The 19,753-nt window shown below is 39.2% G+C and overlaps 1 protein-coding gene across 5 annotated transcripts in view; it reads left to right on the top strand.

The window, feature by feature from the left end:
• The window catches only part of BBS9 (Bardet-Biedl syndrome 9), a 432,087-nt gene that overhangs the window by 367,771 nt on the left and 44,563 nt on the right, over nt 1-19,753 (top strand). For all 5 annotated transcript variants that reach the window (XM_049714453.1, XM_049714454.1, XM_049714452.1 and 2 more), the window contains one exon: nt 2,562-2,784. In XM_049714453.1, coding sequence (XP_049570410.1) covers nt 2,562-2,784 — 223 coding nt within the window. The remainder of the gene's footprint in view (nt 1-2,561; nt 2,785-19,753) is intronic.

The raw sequence follows: 19,753 nt of genomic DNA, 5'->3' as shown, positions 1-19,753 counted from the left end.
ACTATTTTGTCTTAATTTACCTCTTCCCATTATTATTGAAATACAATTCAATTTTAAATATTTGTCTAGTTTAGGTTTTGATATTTGTATAGAGATGTCTTTGTAGTAACCAGCGGTTTATTATTCTTTAGTGGTTTGGGATAGGAAGCTGTTTTTATAGCCTTTGACATCTCATTTAAAGATAATTAATTTGTTTCCTAATTTGCCATCTATAATGGGTCAATAGAGTAAAAAATCCTGATGTTGGCAATCAGCGGGAAGTTCTCTAGTGGATATATACAGAGCCTGCACTTTGGTCTAAAGAACCAGCTGCTTAAGCCTACAAGGAAGATGTGTGGTGAGTGTGGAAAAGGCCTGAGGCTTAATCATCTGTTTGCTCGTTGTGACTCAGGAGTGTGGTACAGCTGCCAAGAGAGCAGAGGCAACCAGAGGCCAGGCTGGCAGTGAGAACTCCCAGTAAACAGGGGGCGGCTCTTTCCACCCTGCACTCCCATCCCCAGCCTGGTGTCTTGGGGTCAGTTTGGGGTTCTCTAGTTAGCTGTATAAATGTTTAAGTGTTTAAAATTGGAGCTCATTCAAAGACAAGTGGTCAGGATGGAGAGAAAACTTGAAACCATGTTTATATAAGGAAGAGCTGGAGGAACTGAGGATGTTTATTCTGGAGGAGAGGGTACAGAATTGCTGTCTTCACAGATATAAAGGGCTGTCATGTAGAAGAGAGGTTAGATTTATTCTGCATGGCTCTGGAGGATAGAATAAGGGCCAATGGGGCAGATTTTGGCTCAGTTTAGGAATAGCTTTCTGCTGGTTACACATGTCCCTGAAAGGAATGAACTGCCCCCAAACGTAGTAATTTTGGATCTTGGGGACAAGCATACCTAGGCAGATGGTTGCTACTGTATTCCAGGGAACGTCCCATGAGACTGGACTAAAGATCTCCAAAGTCCTCCCAATTCTAAGATCCTAGTTCACCATCTCTCCGTCTAGCAAACACATTTCTTGACCAAGCACAGTGCTAGGGGTGCGGAGACCTCCAGGCACTGGAGAAACCAGGCATGCAGATGGTAGCCACTGTGCAGGGTGAGGAGTACAGTGATGGACCTGGTTGTGTGAGGTCTCAGAGTCCTGGAGAGGGCCCACGAATGCGATGCTTAGATGGCAGTGCCTGAGCTGAGTCGTAAGTAGTAGTTGGCCAGGTAACAAGTGGAGATAGGGCATCGCAGCAGGACGGCCGAGCATGTGTAGAGGCCAGGGTGAGAGTGTGGATGCAGATGGACAGGGAGAGAATAAAACGGAGCAGGAGCTGGAGCAGAAAGTGCTTTATATGCTAAACTGAGCATTTGGCTTTAGGAGTTGAAGTTTAGGAATAATGTAATCCGATTTGCATGTTTGAAAGGTGGCTCAACTGATAAGGTTGAGGATAGAGTGGTACCAACAGTGAAGTCACCCAGGGGCTCCTCTCTGAGTCTCAGGTTACTCACCCCTTATGTGAGGGGCTTGGACTATTCTGTAGTATTCTATGAGGATAGTCATTCAGTATCATCCTTTATAATTTCACTTTGATTGTCAAGCCTGTGGTGTTCTAAGTCTCACCAGCCTCTGGGTACAAATGCAGTCACATTGGCGATAATACCCAGATTTCATTCACACTTCTCTATTTTGCTGCTTAAGACCTCCAGACCCCCCGAAACTCATATCCAGTTATCTCTGGGGCCCCCTGGGGATGTCCGATTGGAGAGCATAAGCAGACCCCTCCCGCTTCTCATTCTGTTGTTATCTGAACCCACCTGAGGGTGGTGCTTCCTCATGCCAATCCTCTGTGATGACACCGCGGTCCCTGCCCACCATAGATATCCCTAGAATTACAGCTTGCAGGGTGCTAAGGTGACACTGCACTCCTCATGGTCTTCACTGCAGCCCAGCCACACTGTTCCCAGCAAATGGGGGTAAACGGCTCACTTCCTCACTTCGTGTCACTTTTGGTCACCTGGGCACGGGAGTGGGACTGGGTAGGCTTGTGTCTCCCAAAATCCCTCTTGACAAAGCTCCTCTGGTTTTGGCCTACAAACCCAAGGCTGTGGAACCAATAGCTGAGAGAGACATCAGGGTTTTCTCTCCCTTCCAGTTTCCCCCAGTCTCTCCTTGTCCTGGCTCGTTCTCCTTCAGCAGCAAAATGAACTATAATCCCAGGGCTTCACTCTCTGGATCATCAAACATACATACACCTGAGATGATGTTGATTATCATGCCTGGCACAGGGCTAAAAGCTTCTCATATACCATCTCATTTAATCACCCCAACCCTTGGAGATACATATTATTGGTATCCTCATTTGTAGGTGAGGATGAGGCTAAGAGGAATTAAGTAATATACTCAAACAATTGACAGAGCTAGAATTTAAAACCAGACTGGTCTGGAATATTCCAGGCACCAAGCTCTTAACAAGTCCCCAACAGTGGGACATAAAAACACTCATAATCTTATAACTTGATTAACAGTAAAGTGCTTACTTTGCTCATTTGTCATCTATGCATAAATTCCAAATTGGCTTTTGCATCCAGGGCTGGGAAGAAACAGTGGATGCTGCTATTTCCCACCTTTTGAAGACCTGCCTATCGAAGAGTTCCAAGGAGCAGGCTTTGAACCTCAGCAGCCAGTTGAGCATACCCAAAGACACAAGCCGATTGAAGAAACATATCACCTTGCTGTGCGATCGATTAGCCAAAGGTGGACGTCTCTGCCTAAGTACTGACGCAGCGGCTCCCCAGACCATGGTCATGCCAGGTAAGAGCTCCATTCATGCTCCCAAAACACAACTGTACTTTGGCCAAATTAAAGGAATGTGCCTGTGGTTGTACTTGGGGTTTACATTTCATATTAAAGTGATGATAGCCAAGAAAATTACTTTCACGTTTCCCCTCAGATATCCCAGGGTAACCACTTGGATAAATATTCTTGGGGTATTTGCTTGCTAGACATTTCTAGAATGGTATGTCTTTTTTCTTCCCTCTGCTTTTAAATATATGATCCATTTTGTTTTGCTTCTAACCAATAAAAAGTGGATTAGAGAATAAAACTATTTTTAAGGAAAATTTTACTAAATGTGATCTCACGATACCATATTTCATAAATGTAAATAGGATAATACAAGCAGCTAATATAGTCCAGATGAGTCCCATCCCTTCTGCTCTTTTCCTGGTTGTGGTCACCAGAATAAGGGGGAAGAGACAAAGAAAAAGACTGGAGATCAGGAGACATGAGCAGGCTTCAAGGCTGAGGCCTCTATGTGTCAGGGGGAGAGAGATCCAGGTTGCCCAGACCTGGGCAGTCAGTGATGACCATGGGCATCCAAGTCAGCCCTTCCCACAGTCAGGGGCTGAGCCGTCAATAGCGCTGCATTCGGTCCTTTAGAGGCCGCAACTCCCAAGTTCCGCTTAGCTCTACTTAGTGTGTCTCTTTATGGCAGCAGCAAGGAGCATAAGTAAGTGAATTTATTAAACGCAGCAGCGGTAGCATCTATTTCCTCCTAAAGCAAGGACCATAGTATGGGAAGTGGTGTGGAGTTTTTCATCTTCCTCCTTACATGCGTTTTGTACACTTACTGCCCGCCCCCCCATGCTGATGTTACTGCTCATATAACCTGGATATGTTTCTTAACTTTCCAGAGTCTAGTTTCTCCTTTCAAAGTGGGTATAATAATGCCTTCCTTGTTGCTAGGGCATTATATGTTTGTAAAGCATCTAGCACAATTCTTGGAACAGAGATATACTCAAAAAATTCAAACTATAATTATTACCATTGTACAGATGTATGCATAATTCACCTTATAAATTTGGGGTGGAGAGAACGGCTGGCTTGGGACCATGGGATTCTGTACTCTATGGTTTGAAAATTTTTTTGCCTTAATCATACACAGGCAGAACCTAACTTTCATTCCAAAGTAATATTTCTAATGTGGCATCTCAGAATAGAATTGCCTTCCTACTTAGAAACAGTTCTAATAGTTTGTCTTAATTTAGGTCTTCTTCATCTTGCCCTTGTTAACATCCTCCTAACTGGTCCTTGGGCCTCGATTCATCCATCTCTGTCCACTGTTAGGATGATTTTCCTAAGAAATAAATATGTAGGCTTAATGAGATACTAAATGAAAAATATTCACTATAATCAGCAATCAGTATATGGCTCTCCCTCCTTTCTTGCCAATTGGAGAAACAAAGGAGGCTTGAGGGAGAAGGCCAAATACATAAAAGGGAAAGCTTAAAAAGAGATGGACTGACCCCCTGATTGGCTGGTGTGTTTGTCAGTGCAGGCCTTGGTAGCCCTGCCTTGTCTTCCCCACGTCCTTGTTGGAGCCTCTTTGGAAACAGCCACTGGGAGTCCGGTGGCATTGCTGTGAGCAAACACCTGGACACCTGGAGAGAAACGATGCTTCTTTAGTCACATTTATTGATTATAGAACTTTAGACATTTGTTTAAATAACTAGATTTGGAAGCAACTTCAGGGCTGTGTCCTTTGAAACCCTTGATGTAAAATTTCTGAATGTTTGGAAGGAAGAGGCAGAGGAAAGGAGGAAGAGAAGGAAGGGAGGGAGAAATGAAGGAAGATGGAAAATGTGTTTGTTCACAAACCAGGAATCTGGAAGCCAGGTGTGTGCCTGTCACACTAGTCTAGCCGAGTTCATCCCGTTGGAGAGATTGAGGCTGTGCGTATTTGTCGCGGTCATAATTGCTTGCTTTTACTTAATGATGACCCACTTTTTGACTTTAGTTGAGTGACTCTCCCTCCCACCTGCCATATCCAATCATGATAGCAAGTTCTTAAAATTTGTTAAATCAGTGCTCTTCGTCATTACCATGCTCCATTATTGCCTATAATACCTTTCCTCCATAGAGCTCAGATTTTTCACATACTTATTTCTGTACTTAACACGTTTCTGAGGTAGAAGAAACATGTAGAATTATTGCTGTTTTACAAATAGAAATTGAGTTAAGGAAAGCTAAATATCTTTCCCAGAGTTACATGGTTACCAGAAGGGTTAGGTCTAGAATCCAAATCTTGTAGTGCACTGTGCTTCCCTCTAGACCACACAGACCACACGGTACAAATATATTTCTAGCCAGAGCCTCCTCCTGTGTGAGCTATTCTTGATCTGGCCTTGTTTTCACTTAAATTGGCCTAGAATTGTGGGAGGAAAAGGGCAGAAATTTCACACAGTCTCTTTTCTTTGCTATGAGGAATATAATAAGGATTTACCCTGTATTTGCTTTGTGCTTAATTTTTATTATCTCAGTAGGTGACATGGTACCATTATTACAGAGATTATTTCTGAGTTATTTCTGCTTCAAACCAGTAGTTGTGAAATTTCTGATGTTTAGCTATAGTAGTTGTTTCAGAATATGTGAAGGTAAAGTGGCATATTAGAAAGGAGTAGATTACTGAACACATAAGCATACAAGCATTTTTCACAGACATGATCTTTTTTTAATAGCTGGGCAGGAACTCAGAAATCATCTGGTTTACTTCCCTCTCTTAACAGCTGAGGTAACGAAGGCGCTAGGAAGATGAAGTGACTTAGTGGTTGGTATTAAAAGGCAGGGATGTGTGTAATTTTACCATGTTCCCTATTAAATTACAGATGAATCTCAGAATAAAAAACTCTTGGTCTTCTCTAGCCTCATGACTTTATGAACCCAGCACCTTGGATGTGCCCTTTCTTTGCTCCAGTAAAGGCCATGATGACAACATCCTCCCTGGCGTCCAGAATTTGAAAATCTTTCCCACTGGGAATTACCTTATGGACTTCTTTGCCTCACATTTCTCCTGCTTGCCTTTATCAACCTTCAGCTTCTCTATCAGGATTTAGCCTAATCTTTATTGGGTATTCTTTTTATTACAGAACCATCAAACTTGTATTTTTCTTATCTGTACCTCTGTATTCACATCTTTCAGCTGGGGAATATTGCATTTTCATTAAATGTCTTTTTTCTAATCTCAGTGGTATGTATTCTACCCTTAGAACAAGAGTTACAGAGGGCCACCAGGGTAGTGTTTTAAAAAAAATCTGAATGTGAATGCCTTTAGTTGCCTAGCTGGCTTTCTCATACCTGTTTGTTACTTGCTGCAACCCTGCAGGTGCTTGAGGCTGAGGTTTACCTTAGATTGCTAGTGATTAAAGTATGGAAGGTTCGAGACTAATTGGTATCAGAAGAAGACTACCTGAAACTGGAACCAACATTTCATTGTTTTCATTAGGAAAACAAAAGATTTGTTTGAAAAAGAGTAAAGTTAAAATCAACAGTAAGTTTATCATATATTTGCCAGAATTTATGTTATGCCTGCAATTTTGTGCCAATTCTTAGAGACAGCAATGAAGAAATTGCGTGAGGTTTTTGTTTTTGCTTTGTTTCTGGTATGATGATGGACACTCAAATTTGGCCTAACTAGCACCTTCACAAAGAAGGTAATTTTTAGGAAAAAATATTCCAAGGCATTATCCATTTTCCTAGGGATCTTTCTTTGATCTGCAAACCATTTTCTTCAGAAACATCTATCATGTCATCATTCTAGCCAATTTTCTTCTCTTCATTGTTAACTGGACCAATTGCCAGATTTTCTTTTTTTTTTTTTTTAATATCTTTATTGGAGTATAATTGCTCTACAATGGTTTGTTAGTTTCTGCTTTATAACAAAGTGAATCAGCCATACATACACATATATCCCCATATCTCCTCCCTCTTGCGTCTCCCTCCCACCCTCCCTATCCCACCTCTCTAGGTGGTCACAAAGCAAGGAGATGATCTCCCTGTGCTATGTGGCTGCTTCCCACTAGCTATCTGTTTTACATTTGGTAGTGTATATATGTCCATGCCACTCTCTCACTTCATCCCAGCTTACCCTTCCCCCTCCCCGTGTCCTCAAGTCCATTCTCTACATCTGCATCTCTATTCCTGTCCTCAATTGCCAGATTTTCTCCGGGTACTGTCCTTGCATGTGATACAAGCGGTTCTCTAATAACACTTTAACTGCATTGCATCTTGCATCATTTGCAAGGTTTGTAATTTCCCTCTGCAGCCCATTTATGCTGTATTTGCAACAGTTTCCAACAGTTGGTGAGAGATGAACCAATACAAAAAGTTGATAGCAGATGGGGATTCCTCTAGTGTTAAATGTGGAAAGATACTGGAGTAGAGACTAATTTTATAAGTGGCCAATTCGTTTTTGAGTGAATATCTTTGTATTATGCTTTTGCTTTTTTATGATTACAATTGGGATAATTAGAACATCTATAAGTAGGAGAATCCCCCCTCCCCAAAATTATGTATGTAAGAATTTAGAAGGTGCTAGCCTGAATTCTGATCTCATGTGCTAATGTGACATTTCAAAGCAATGGAGAGTGGACAAGGTGAATTAATTGAAAAATGTTTCTGGGAACAGGCCAACCATTTGGAGAAAAAATAGATTCCCTAGCCCATTCTGTGTGCCACGATACATTTCAGATGGATAAGAGATGTAAATGTAAAAAAAAAAAGGAAACACAAAAACACACAATGAAATAGAGGTAGATACATAGACATGGAGGTGCAGGATAAGTCTTTCTAAGTAAGTCAATAAAGGCAGAAAGCAAAAGACAGAGCTTCAGTGATACACGTCTCAAAATCTGGTCCAGACGCATATAAACCGAGGTGTATGTTAATGATAATTATACTGGGTACCACAGTTATAGGTGGTGTCTGAGTGTCCTCCTGCTAGTTCTCTTCCATATAATGTGTACATTTTCGTACAAATAACGAATATAACTTTTGTAAAAAGAGACTGTGATAGAAAATGCCAACAATAAAATGACTATAGTTGTATCAGAAATGGTGGTAAGGAAAAAACAAGGACTGGTGTCATAAATCAGGAAATTAATGACTTTTATGTTATTCAAGGGCAATGACCTGTATTTATGGGGCTTGTTTGTATTTCAGTTCTGATAAAGAGACCCAAGTACTTTGCAGGACTTTGTGCAGGTAGTTTATGGATTCTGCCTCCTTCCTACCTCTGCCTCTCCTCTCCAAAAGTAGGCCAAATCATGCAAGATATTGATCTCTGAGCACTTTTTTAACCTTTTCCCAAGTGGCTACATAATTGCTAAATTGGGTGAACACTTTGCCTACAACCCCCTTGACTGCTCTGCAGCCTTTTTCAGTAAGACCATTTCCTTCTTAAAACGTTTTCATTCCTTGGCTTCTCTTTTACTGTTGGAAACTGTTCCTGGCCCCCGCAGGCTTATCTTTTCCAGTCTGCTTTATGCCTTCTTGTTCCTTTTTGTCTCTTGACTATTGGTGTTCCATCTTTATGCTCTCCTGGACGATCTGATCCAACTACCACCTGAATTCCATGTGCCTCTAAATTTGTACCTTTCTGTCTGGCGTCTTCCAGGTTTCACATGTCTCCATTAATACCCCACAGTCCTCTCCAATTCTACATGCCTGAATGAAACTCATCTCCTACGGTGTGCCTGATCTCAGTCGATGATATTACCCAATGCCCAGGCCAGCGTCCTCAGAAACAATCTTGAGTCTGTTTCCTTTCCTCTCCATGTTCAGTCAGTTACCAAAACCTGATGGTAGCACCTCCCAAATATATCTCTTTTCACTGTCCACATTGCCATTACATTACTAATGCTCTTATCTCCTATTCAGACTACTAAAATGACGTACCAATAGTCTTCTTGTATTAAAAATCCTCTTTTATTTTTAGTACTACCATCAAAAACAAACAACTTATGAATGTTCATAGAAACATTATATAATCAAAAAGTGGAAACAATCCAAATATTCCTCAAATGATGAATGGATAAATAAATATAGTATATCCATACAGTGGAATATTCTTTAGCAATAAAAAGAACTACAACATGGATGAACCTTGAAAACATTATGCCGAGTAACAGAAGCCAGTCCAAAAGACCATATATTATGATTTCATTCATATAAAATGTTCAGAATAGGCAAATTCATAGAGATAGAAAGTATATTAGTGGTTGCCTAGGCCTGGGGGTGAGGTTGGCATGGGGAAGTGCATAGTGATGGCTAATGGTATGGATTTTCCTTTCTTGTAGCTAAATCTGTATACATCCATAATGAATTTATACTTTTCCATGAATATGAGTTTCTTTGGAAAAACAGGGATATGGGTATGTTACTTCTCTGCTTGAAAATATTCCACAGGTGTTACCTACCACATTAAATCAAAAGTTCTAAGCCTGAAATACAATGCTCCTTACTAAATAGACCCACATTATCCTTCTACCCTTATATTCTGTACTTTCTTCCTTAAAATCCTTTACTAATACTGAATTTCTCAGTATTTTCCAAATACACCATGCTTTGTAAGCTTCTATACTTTTAAATAGTTTCTTTGACTTAGAGAGTCAGTCTTTAGCTGGTGGTAAAATTACCACTAATTTCTGAAGACCCAGAAGAAATGATATTCCACAAAGCATTCATTGGCCTTCCTGGCACTACTTGTTCTTCTGTGCTTCCCTGGTCTCTGGTATATGGCTTTTACTGTACTTATTGTAGGGTACCATTGTTTAATATTTTTATTTCATCCCTTACCACTGTATTAGTTTGCTAGGGCAAACTAATAACAAAATACCACAGGCTGGGTGGCCTAAACAACAGAAATTTATTTTCAATCACAGTTTTGGAGGCTGGAAGTCCAAAATCAGGGTGCTCATAGTTTTGGTTTCTCCTGAGGTCTTTCTCCTTGGCTTGCAGATGGCCACCTTCTCTCTGTGTCCTCACATGGCCTTTTTCTCTGTGCATGCACACTCCTGGTATGTCTTCCTCCTCTTATAAGGACACTAGTACTTTTGGGTTGGGGCCTCACCCTCATGACCTCATTTAACCTTGATTACCTCTTTAAAAGCCCTATTTCCAAATACAGTCATACTGGGGGTTAGGGCTTCAACCTGTGAATTTTGGGGAGGACATAAGTCAGTCCATAATACCTCCAGATAGAAAGTAAGTGCATGAAAGACTCAATATATTGATATATTGTATTCTTTTTTGTGAACACAGCATCCTACTTATGCCTGGTATATATATAGTTGATGCCCATCATATCTTTTTTAAACTTCTTATTTTAAAATAATTACAGACTCACAGGAAGATGCAAAAATACTACATAGAATCCCATGTACCCTTCATCCAGCTTTCCGTAATGGTGATATTTCATAGACTGTAGTATAGTATCAAAAATAGGAAACTGCCATTGGTCTACCTTATATTTCAGAATGAATCAGTGGAGCTGTTTCGAAAGAGGCTAAGTCTTGAAGTAGGTGTGAATTTTAGACTTTTAGAAAGGATAGTGGCAGATATTATAGATAGAGTTGGTGATCTAAGCAAGGAGATATGGGTCTGTAAGTAAACTGGTTAAGTTTCAGATTAGAAATTCAGTTTGGTAGATCAGTAAGCATCCTTTTTTTTTTTTTTTTTTGTGGTACGCGGGCCCCTCACTGTTGTAGCCTCTCCCGTCGCGGGGCACACGCTCCGGACGCGCAGGCTCAGCGTCCATGGCTTACGGGGCCTAGCCACCCCGTGGCATGTGGGATCTTCCTGGACTGGGGCACGAACCCTTGTCCCCTGAATCAGCAGGCGGACTCTCAACCACTGTGCCACCAGGGAAGCCCAGTAAGCATCTTTTGATATAGGAACTTGAAAAGCTGGATAAAAGAGATTGAGCATGATGCAAATGGTGATGGAAGCTATTAAAGATTCTTAAGCTATAAGTGATTTATGGAAAAACAGTGTTTTGTTCAATTTAAAAAATGGTTTAAAAAACAAAACAAAACAAAAATAACCCCCAGTGTTTTAGAAATACTAATCTGATGGTGGTATGCAGGATAGAGAGAAGTATGACGAATAGGGATGAATATAGATAGTTCATCAAGTTCTTTAGTTGCCATTGATGGAAATGATTAAGTTTGTAATTTTGTTATGAATAATGTGCTTCATTTCAAATACAGTGAGCTTGAGATGATTAAGATGCATCCAAGAAAAGAGATATGTCAATAGCTGGATCTGAGGGATTTGAGTTGAAGGGAAAGATTAAAGCTTGAAAGTAGATTTTAGTGTCCTCAGCTTAGAGGTCATCATTGCAACTTTGCAATTGGATGAACCCTTTGGTAGTGAAGGCAGAAGCTGGGGAACACTGGATTTGGGACTTATCTGCAGAGCCAGACAAGAGGTGGATTCTACAGGGAGGAAGTGAATTTCAAGGAATTCCCAGAAGAGGTTGTGTCAGTACTATAAAGGACAGAAGAAGGTCAAGGAAGATCCTTCTGTAACTGGACGGAACAGTATAGGAAGGCAGATAGAAAAAGAAGTAAATAGGCTATGATCAAGGTTTTTATTTCTTTTCTTTTTCTTCTCTTTAGAAAAGATATTTCAAGATGTTTGAAGGTCAGGGGATGGTGGCAAGATGAGAGTGCTAAAATCCAACATTCATGTTAAATGGGAACGTTTGAGGAGGCAGAGGAATAATCTAGAATACAGGTAAACTGAAAAGAGTTAGTATTTGAGAAGAGAAAAAAATGAGAACCCAGATATAAATTGGAAGTGTAGGGAGATTTAAAGAAAAGAAAGTTTAATGAAGTCCAGCCACATGAGCTTTGGAGAAATAGAGTTTTATAATAATCTGTGAGCAAGAAGGGGTGAATGGTGAGGTGGTAAATTAAGGTTGATTTGCCGTAGCTGCTGTGGGAGGGGCAAGCTCAACCATTTAGCAATTGTGCAGCTACTTATTCTTCTGGAGCCATAGTTTCCTCACTTGAAATATTGAGGTAGCACCACCTTGTTTTGAAATAACACACTGTTTCAAAATTGTTTTGAAAATCAAACTATATTGTTATAAGTAAAGAAAGCATTCAGTTTTTAATAGGATGGTCATAATTATCCATTGTAATAGGGAGTCCATACTGGGATGAATAAAGGTTAGTGGAAGAATATTTGAATCCAGGATTAGAGTTGTATTTGAGAGGAGAAGCAATTAGGAGTAACTATCCGGGAAGGCCTATCATCAAAGACCTAATAGAATAACATTCTCCCTTTGTGTACTTAGCAAATACTTGTTGCTAGACAAGCTGGCTGGTAACTAATTAGAATGTGATGACCAAAGCCCAGTTTCTTGGAAGTAGGGCTGTTAATACAGGAATAGAATACCAGGGGAGTTTGAGGAATTTCCTTCTCTACAGATGTTTAAACTAATACAGATAGTCAACAGTCTAAAGATAATTTGGGAAAAACCCTGCCTGAAAGTAGGGGGGATGAATTAAATAACTTTTAAAGTGCATCACTATTTCTATTTCTTTAGTTGTGTCATATGAACAAATATATAAAATGAACATTTTAACCCTCATCCAGCTGTAAATGTGAGCTGTCTTTTCTTTGGACTATTCTCATATGAAATATTACAATAGAAACCCTAACTCTGTGTAATTTTCAATATCCTTAAAAATTACATAGGTTGACAAAAAGAAAGAGTATCTTTGTAACACTGGAGCATCCATGAGGAAAATATTTATGTCTGAGGCTTTGTATGATATCAAAAATAACTTTTCTCACATATTCGATAGACATTTGGGACTGTTTTATCTTCAAATGGGAGGATGAAAAAGTTTGTATTTATTCCAGCCGCTGTTGGTTTGAAGGGATTTCTACAAATTCAATTTGTAAATTTTTTTTCTAGTTTTCTTCCCCTCAACTTCTACCCCTGCCCGAACTTCTGCTATCTCAGTGGGTCTGCCTTCAATAGTAAGGTTTTACTGGTTCACCTCAAAATTGTAGTAAATACACACCCTGTTTTCTTCCCTTCAACTTTTACTCCCAATACCTGCTGTCTCTCTGAGGAATTCAATCTTCAACAATAAATTCTCTGCTTTCAGTGTAAGTTCAGGAATATTATTAAAGTTGTATTTATTGTTTTTCATTTTCCTTTAGACTTTAGGGTGCCTGGATAAAGTATTTCAAGTGCTTAAAAGCAACTCACCAACCAGTTACTCATCTGAGAAGGTCACTAAAACTTATTTTATATCACTTTATTTTCACTTAAAATATATGCATAATGAGAAAATCCACAGATAGATGGGGCAGACCCAGTGATTTGGCCTACTCCTGTGGCTTAGTCATTTTTAATTTTGGTCAAAATACCTGGCCTAACCTCAGAATGGCATTCTGCTTCTGACACTGCACAGACACCCACAGGGGAAAGGTGATGTTCTTGCAGTTTGAACTGCTGAATGAAGTCAGGTCTGAGCTGCTGGCCTTTAAAAAAAACTTTTCCTACTAAACTTAAAAAAAAATTTTTTTAGTGTGTTTATTCAAATAAATTGTTGGAATAATTAGCCCCTTCTGATTTATGTGTAATGTGGTTATTTCTTAAACAATTTAAAATTAAAATGAAAAACTTTTATAGCTGGTGATTCTCGGAGCATATAATCTGATTCTGAAAAGTAAAGCACCTTTAGTTGTACTCCTCTGTACAATATGTCTCAACTCTGTATGTTTTTTAAAATGTAGCTTTTTGTTTTTAAAATGTTTAATTTTTTATTTAAAAGTAAACATTTTGGTTAGTTAGAATTTTTGTATTTCTTTCACGTCTACTTTCTGAGCCATACTCCATGCCATACGGAAAATGTTACTGAAAAATAAAGTGATGTCACTCTCTAGCTTCAGGAGCTGTGATTTATGCTAATACCGATAGGATGATTTTTATTTGGTACAGGTATTTGCATATTGGTTGTTCTAAGATATTTTTGGCTTTTATTTTTTTTGTTAAAAAGTAGGCTTGGAAGTGACTGTAAGCATAAAACGAGAAGCAAATACATTGTACTAGTGAATAGTGTGGCGAGGGGTACAGGGCTCCAGCTTACTAGTATTCTAGTTATAAGCAAGTGCCAAGGCAGATACCAAGGGTTCTGGTGTGAAGTCTGGTGGGTTTCAATGAAAAAATAAAGTTGGATGCAGCACACTTTGTCACTGGGACATTTAGTCAGTATACTTATGCAGATAAGTTACCTGATGTTGTTATCTGTTTTTATTATTTATTTATTATTTTCATAAATTAATTATTTTATTTATTTATTTTTGGCTGCATTGGGTCTTCGCTGCTGTGCACAGGCTTTCTCTAGTTGTGGCAAGCGGGGGCTACTCTTTGTTGCGGTACGTGGGCTTCTCATTGCGGTGGCTTCTCTTGTTGCAGAGCATGGGCTCTAGGTGCGCAGGCTTCAGTAGTTGTGGCACGTGGGCTCAGGAGTTGTGGCTCCCGGGCTCAATGGTTGTAGCTCATGGGCTCTAGAGCGCAGGCTCAGTAGTTGTGGTGCACGGGCTTAGTTGCTCTGCAGCATGTGGGATCTTCCCAGACCGGGGCTTGAACCCATGTCCCCTGCACTGGCAGGTGGAATCTTAACTACTCACCAGGGAAGCCCTGTTTTTATTTTTTTAAGAGATTAAAAAAATAATCTCTCCTTTCAAAATTAGATAAAACATGAGTGCTATAATTTTTAAAACTTAACATGTTAACTCATGGAAAATCATTGATAATTTATACACTTTATAAATTATGTACTTCATCCATCATTTCTGTTAGAAAACACATCATATAACAAGCCAAGATTGAGACCCCAAAGTGAAATTGTTGTTGAGTACTTACTATGCTTCAGGCACTGTTCTAGGTACTAGAGGCACAGTGATAAACTGGACAAACAATTCCTGCCCTCGTGGAGCTAACATTCTGGCATCAGGCAGTCAATATATAGAAAACCAAATTTTAGACAATGAAAATGCCAAGCAGCAAAATAAGTCAGAGTAAGGGGAAAGAGTGCCAGCTATAAACCATTTGTGCCTGTGTCTTTCTTATGACTAAAGCTTCTTTCTCTTTTCCTTCATTTAGTGAAATGGAAGGATGGTATATTTTATTATTTGAGACAGATTCTTTATGTGACTAGTTAAAATAATTCTGTTTGGTTATATAATTTAGTTTAGTTTATTACTATTACTATTATTCGGGCACTATAATTTTCAGAGTTTTCTGATGAAAGAATGTGTTTCAATTTCCAGAAAAAGAAGCCAAATTCTTTTTAAAATAAAATTTTATTGAAATATGGTTGATTTACAATGTTCTGTTAGTTTCAGGTGTACAGCACAGTGATTCATTTATATATATATATATTCTTTTTTAGATCAAAGTAATTCTTGAGAAATTTTCCTAATAAATTTGATAAAATATCTGTAGTGATCATTAAAACACTTTGTACCATAAAAACAATTTTCATATTATTTTCGTCATATCTTTGAGTTTATTCTTATTTTTGTGTTAGATCATCAGTCATTATTGTCTACTCTCTGTTGACATCAGCTTTCTAAACTATGACATCTCTGAGGGCAGAGACTGTCATTCATTTCCATACTCTAGAATCTACACAGAAGGTGCTCAGCATATCCTTGTGAGACTGATTTGAATTGAACCATTTACCTGAACATTATCTCCTCCCTTTTCTGATTTCACATCACTCAGTTCTCTTTTCCTCTGTACCCCCGCCTTCCATCACCCCCACTCCACCTCCGTCTGCTCCTCCATTCCCTTTTTGCTCTGCCTTGTGGAACCCCATGGATTTCTAACCTAGTTTCCTTATCAGTTTCCAGCCTGAGTAAATCTTTGGCTTTCCTTGGATCTGCTCTGGGACCGGAAATAGTTGCTAATATTAATCATAAAACTGACCCAACTGCTTCTATCTTCTTTCATGCTGTGTGACTTCACCTGGACCCTCCCCCTGCTAATTAGAATGCTATTTACATGTTTTTGATTGATTTCCCACCTTATTTTCAACAGAAATTAATCCTTGTCATTTTACTCAAGATCCCACCTCTTCTCCAAACTGAGCAGAAGACATCCTCCTGCTATACCATGAAGATCAAGACTGTCAAAGCAAACTCTGCTTCCCATCAGTTTATTTCAGAATTTCTTTTGTAATTTTATTCATTGTTTGTCTTTCTGTTCTTTCTCAGAAGAAGACACACTTGATTTTAGGATTAAACTCAGACATCTTACTTTGGCCTACAGGACTCTGCTTCCTTTCTCTCCATCCAGTCCTCTACCAGCAATTCCCCACAATTCCTCTTGCTCTCTCTGCTTTAGCCACACAAGTCTCCTTTCAGTTCCACTCATCAAACTTTTCCTTGTCTCTGATCTTTGCATATGCTGGTCCCTTTGTCTTGAATACTGTCCTCTATTTACCTGCAAACTTTTACCTGCCACAGATACTCATGCTCACCAGCTAATTTATATCCATCCTCAGGTCTCAACTTATAGGTCACTTTCCTGTAAGAGTTTTTCTATGGCCCTTGTTATTCTCACACATGGCCTCTTGGACTGTTTCTTCAGAGCATAAAGCATAGTTCAAAATTATATGTTCATTATGGGTTTATTTAATATTTTTCCCACTATACTATAAGTTTCATGAGGAGAGAAACAATGTCTGTGTTATTCACTACCGTATACTGCTCAGCTCAGCGCCTGCCATGTAATAAGTATCCCAAAGACAGTTAATGATTGAATTGCCTCCTCTCCTGTATTCTTGTTTCCTCAGGGACCTTGTAGCCCCATATTCATCTCACTTGAACCATTTGCCTTTTATTTTCTGGTGTTGCTTTCTCATTTCTAAACTTTGCTCAGTTTTCACTCTGTTACATTACATTGACTATCTTCTTTTTCTTCTCCTCCAGACTTATAAATTTTACCAATTATATTGTGGTCTCTTAAATATAAATTTGAGATGAAGCTAATAGCAATATCTGTAAACAATTCATCTTTGGTATAGGGAACAATATTAGAAGTAAAATTTGCACATGTAAAATTTCTGAAAGGGGGAAAGGAGTTTTCTTCATGAAATAGGACTATTTTTTGTTCATTTAACAAAAATTAAAAAAAAAAATACCATCATGTTCCAGGCACTATACTGGGCATTGGAATATACTGATTAAGAAGAGAGACACCATTTCCACCCTCATGAGAGCTTACATTCTGGTGGAGGAGCCAGATAATAAACAGAAGAGTTGCAGGTTGTATTATGGGCGGGGAAACAGATAGGAAGTTGAGAGTTGCCAGTGGGGGCTTCTTTAGACAGGGTGATTGGGGAAGGCTTCCGTGATGTGAAAGAACTAGGGGAAGGGCATTCCAGGCTGAACAAATAGGATTCAAAGGCCTGGATTTGCTAAGAGAGTGGAACTTAAATGTTCACACACACACACACACACACACACACACACACACACGTAAATATGTGAGCTGATGAATGTGTTAATTAACTCATTGAGGAGAATAATTTCACAACATATTATATATCAAATCATCACATGTACAGTTTAAATCTCTTACAACTTTATTTAATTGTACCTTAATAAAGCTGGAGAAAAAAGAATTTAAAGGGCTGTAGGTGATAAAGGGCTTGGTGTATTCAAAAGATACTTGATGGCTTGATCTTAATGAGGAAGTGTGGCAGGGAGAGCCACATCATGCTAGTATTCCTTACATTTATGGTAAGGAATTTAGATGTTATCCTATGAGTAGTGGGAAGCCATCAAATGGTTTTAAGCAGGGAAATTATATGATCAGATCTATGTTTTTAAGAATTACTATGGCTACTGCATCTGGAAGGATTTGGAAAACAGCTGGAACGGAAACGGGGAGAGCTAGAGAGACTATTGTAGAAGTGTAGGCACGAGGTGACGATGACTGGAGTTGTGGCAATGGCATATTTTAGAGGCAAGAATACGTAGAACGTGGTGATGGGGATTGCATGTAAGGGGTTAGATGAGGGAGGAAGCAGAGATGACTCCTGGAATGTTGGATTTAGTAACAAGGTAGACAGTAATGTTGTTGGTGAAATGGGGAATATGGGGGAAGAACAGTGTGTGTGTGAATGTGGATGATGGGGAGGACAGAATAAAAGACTCAGTTTTGGACCTATTCCCCCTGTGAGGCCTAGTGGGCACCCAGTCGTAAATGTTGAGTGGTCTGGATCTCAGGAGAGAAGCCGGGGCTGCAGAGAGACTGTCGGGAGGCGGCAGCCTCTGTATGGTATTTGAAACTGGATGGGCTCACTTGTGTGGAAAGAGAAAACAGAAGGGAGGCCTCATCTAAATCTTGAGGCCTTCCAGCATCTCGAGGTCAGGAAGGGCAAGAACCAACATCGGAAATTGAGGAGAAGTAGCCAAGGAATGAGTAAGATGAAAACTGTGAGAAAAGAGCCACATGGAAGCCAAGAGAGGGGAGAATTTCCAAGGTCAGCATTGTCACATGCTGCTGAGATGGAGCAAGATGAGGGCAGAGGTGGGAGCTGACAGACTTTTACCTAAGGTTCTAATATATTTTGTAACATTTCTTCTTTTGTATATTTATTCCTTATCATTAATGGAAATAAATTTTATGTGTCTTGCTAGCATGTTTTTTTCAGTTTATAGAAATAGAGAGTTTAAGCACTGTATCAAACAAATCAGTACTTTGTCCCCATCTTGTTATTTCTTTAGAAGTACACAGTATCAACCCCATTCCTAGCAGAATAGTACCAAGTTTCTTGTTTTAGGTTCAGGCCCTTCATAATCTGGCTTAATCGTTACTTCTTTCACTCCTCTTTATCCTGAACCCTTAGCTCCAGTTAGGCCAGTTTCTTTACTTATTCCTTCTTTATGTTCCAGGTACTATTGCAGGTGGTGGAAAATTGATGGTGAACAAAACAGACATGGTCTCTCCATTACAGAGTCTATTTTGTCAATTAATGAAATAATCATACAGATATCCAGTTACAAAATGAGGTACATACTATGAGGCAAGAGATGATAGAGGCTCAGACTTGGGAAGTAGCAGTGGAAATCAAGAGGAGCAGATAGCTATGAGAACTTTTTCAGGAGAGAAAATCAGCAGACTTTATTAATTGATTGGAGATAAGGGTTGAGTGGAAAAGAGAAGTACTGGGGAGGGCTCCTGGATTGCTTGTTCTAGTTGGCTGGTGCTCCACTCATCAAGAGGCATCTTTGGAAGATGACGAAGGTTAAAGGAGACAGGTCATGAGTTCAGTTATATCCAAATTAATTTGAGTGCTTATCTCATGTCTGCTTTTCCTGCAGGAAGCCTTCCCTGAATATTCTATCCTTTGCTAATTATTCTAACTCCTATAGATTAAATAATGTTAGCAGTTTCATATGCTTCAGCCCAGTACTTACTGTCAATACTTCCCACTGGCACTTCTTATTATACTGTCTGGTCCTCTACTATACTGTATATCATTCTAATTTAGAACACAAACTTCATGTGGGCAGAGAGTACATGATTACTATTTTTGTTTATACAGTTGACAACACTTGGCAAAGTATGATGTTATGTAGTAGTACGTATTTGAATCCCCAACGTTACTATGGGATTTTCTTAAAATAAGACTAATTTCTTATGGGTTAATTAATAATCTACAAAGATTCATTAGATAACAAATGTCTTCCAGGGCAACAGGAATGAGTGAGTTTATTGACATAAAGTGAATTATATACTCTGACATTCTAGTGGAATTTGTTCCCTATCTGGAACTACATTCAAATTAAAGATGTGAAACCCCTACTACTTACTGTGTTGAGTATTATTAACTGAACTTTGAGTAAAACACAAGGATGGTGAACCCTTGAGTTTTGCCAGTCTTATATTTTGCTTTTTGTGAGT

The sequence above is a fragment of the Orcinus orca genome, chromosome 9, assembly GCF_937001465.1.
Source record: "Orcinus orca chromosome 9, mOrcOrc1.1, whole genome shotgun sequence".
Lineage (NCBI taxonomy): Eukaryota > Metazoa > Chordata > Mammalia > Artiodactyla > Delphinidae > Orcinus > Orcinus orca.
The sequence above is the reverse complement of the archived record's forward strand: the minus strand, read 5'-3'. Positions and strand labels throughout refer to the sequence as shown.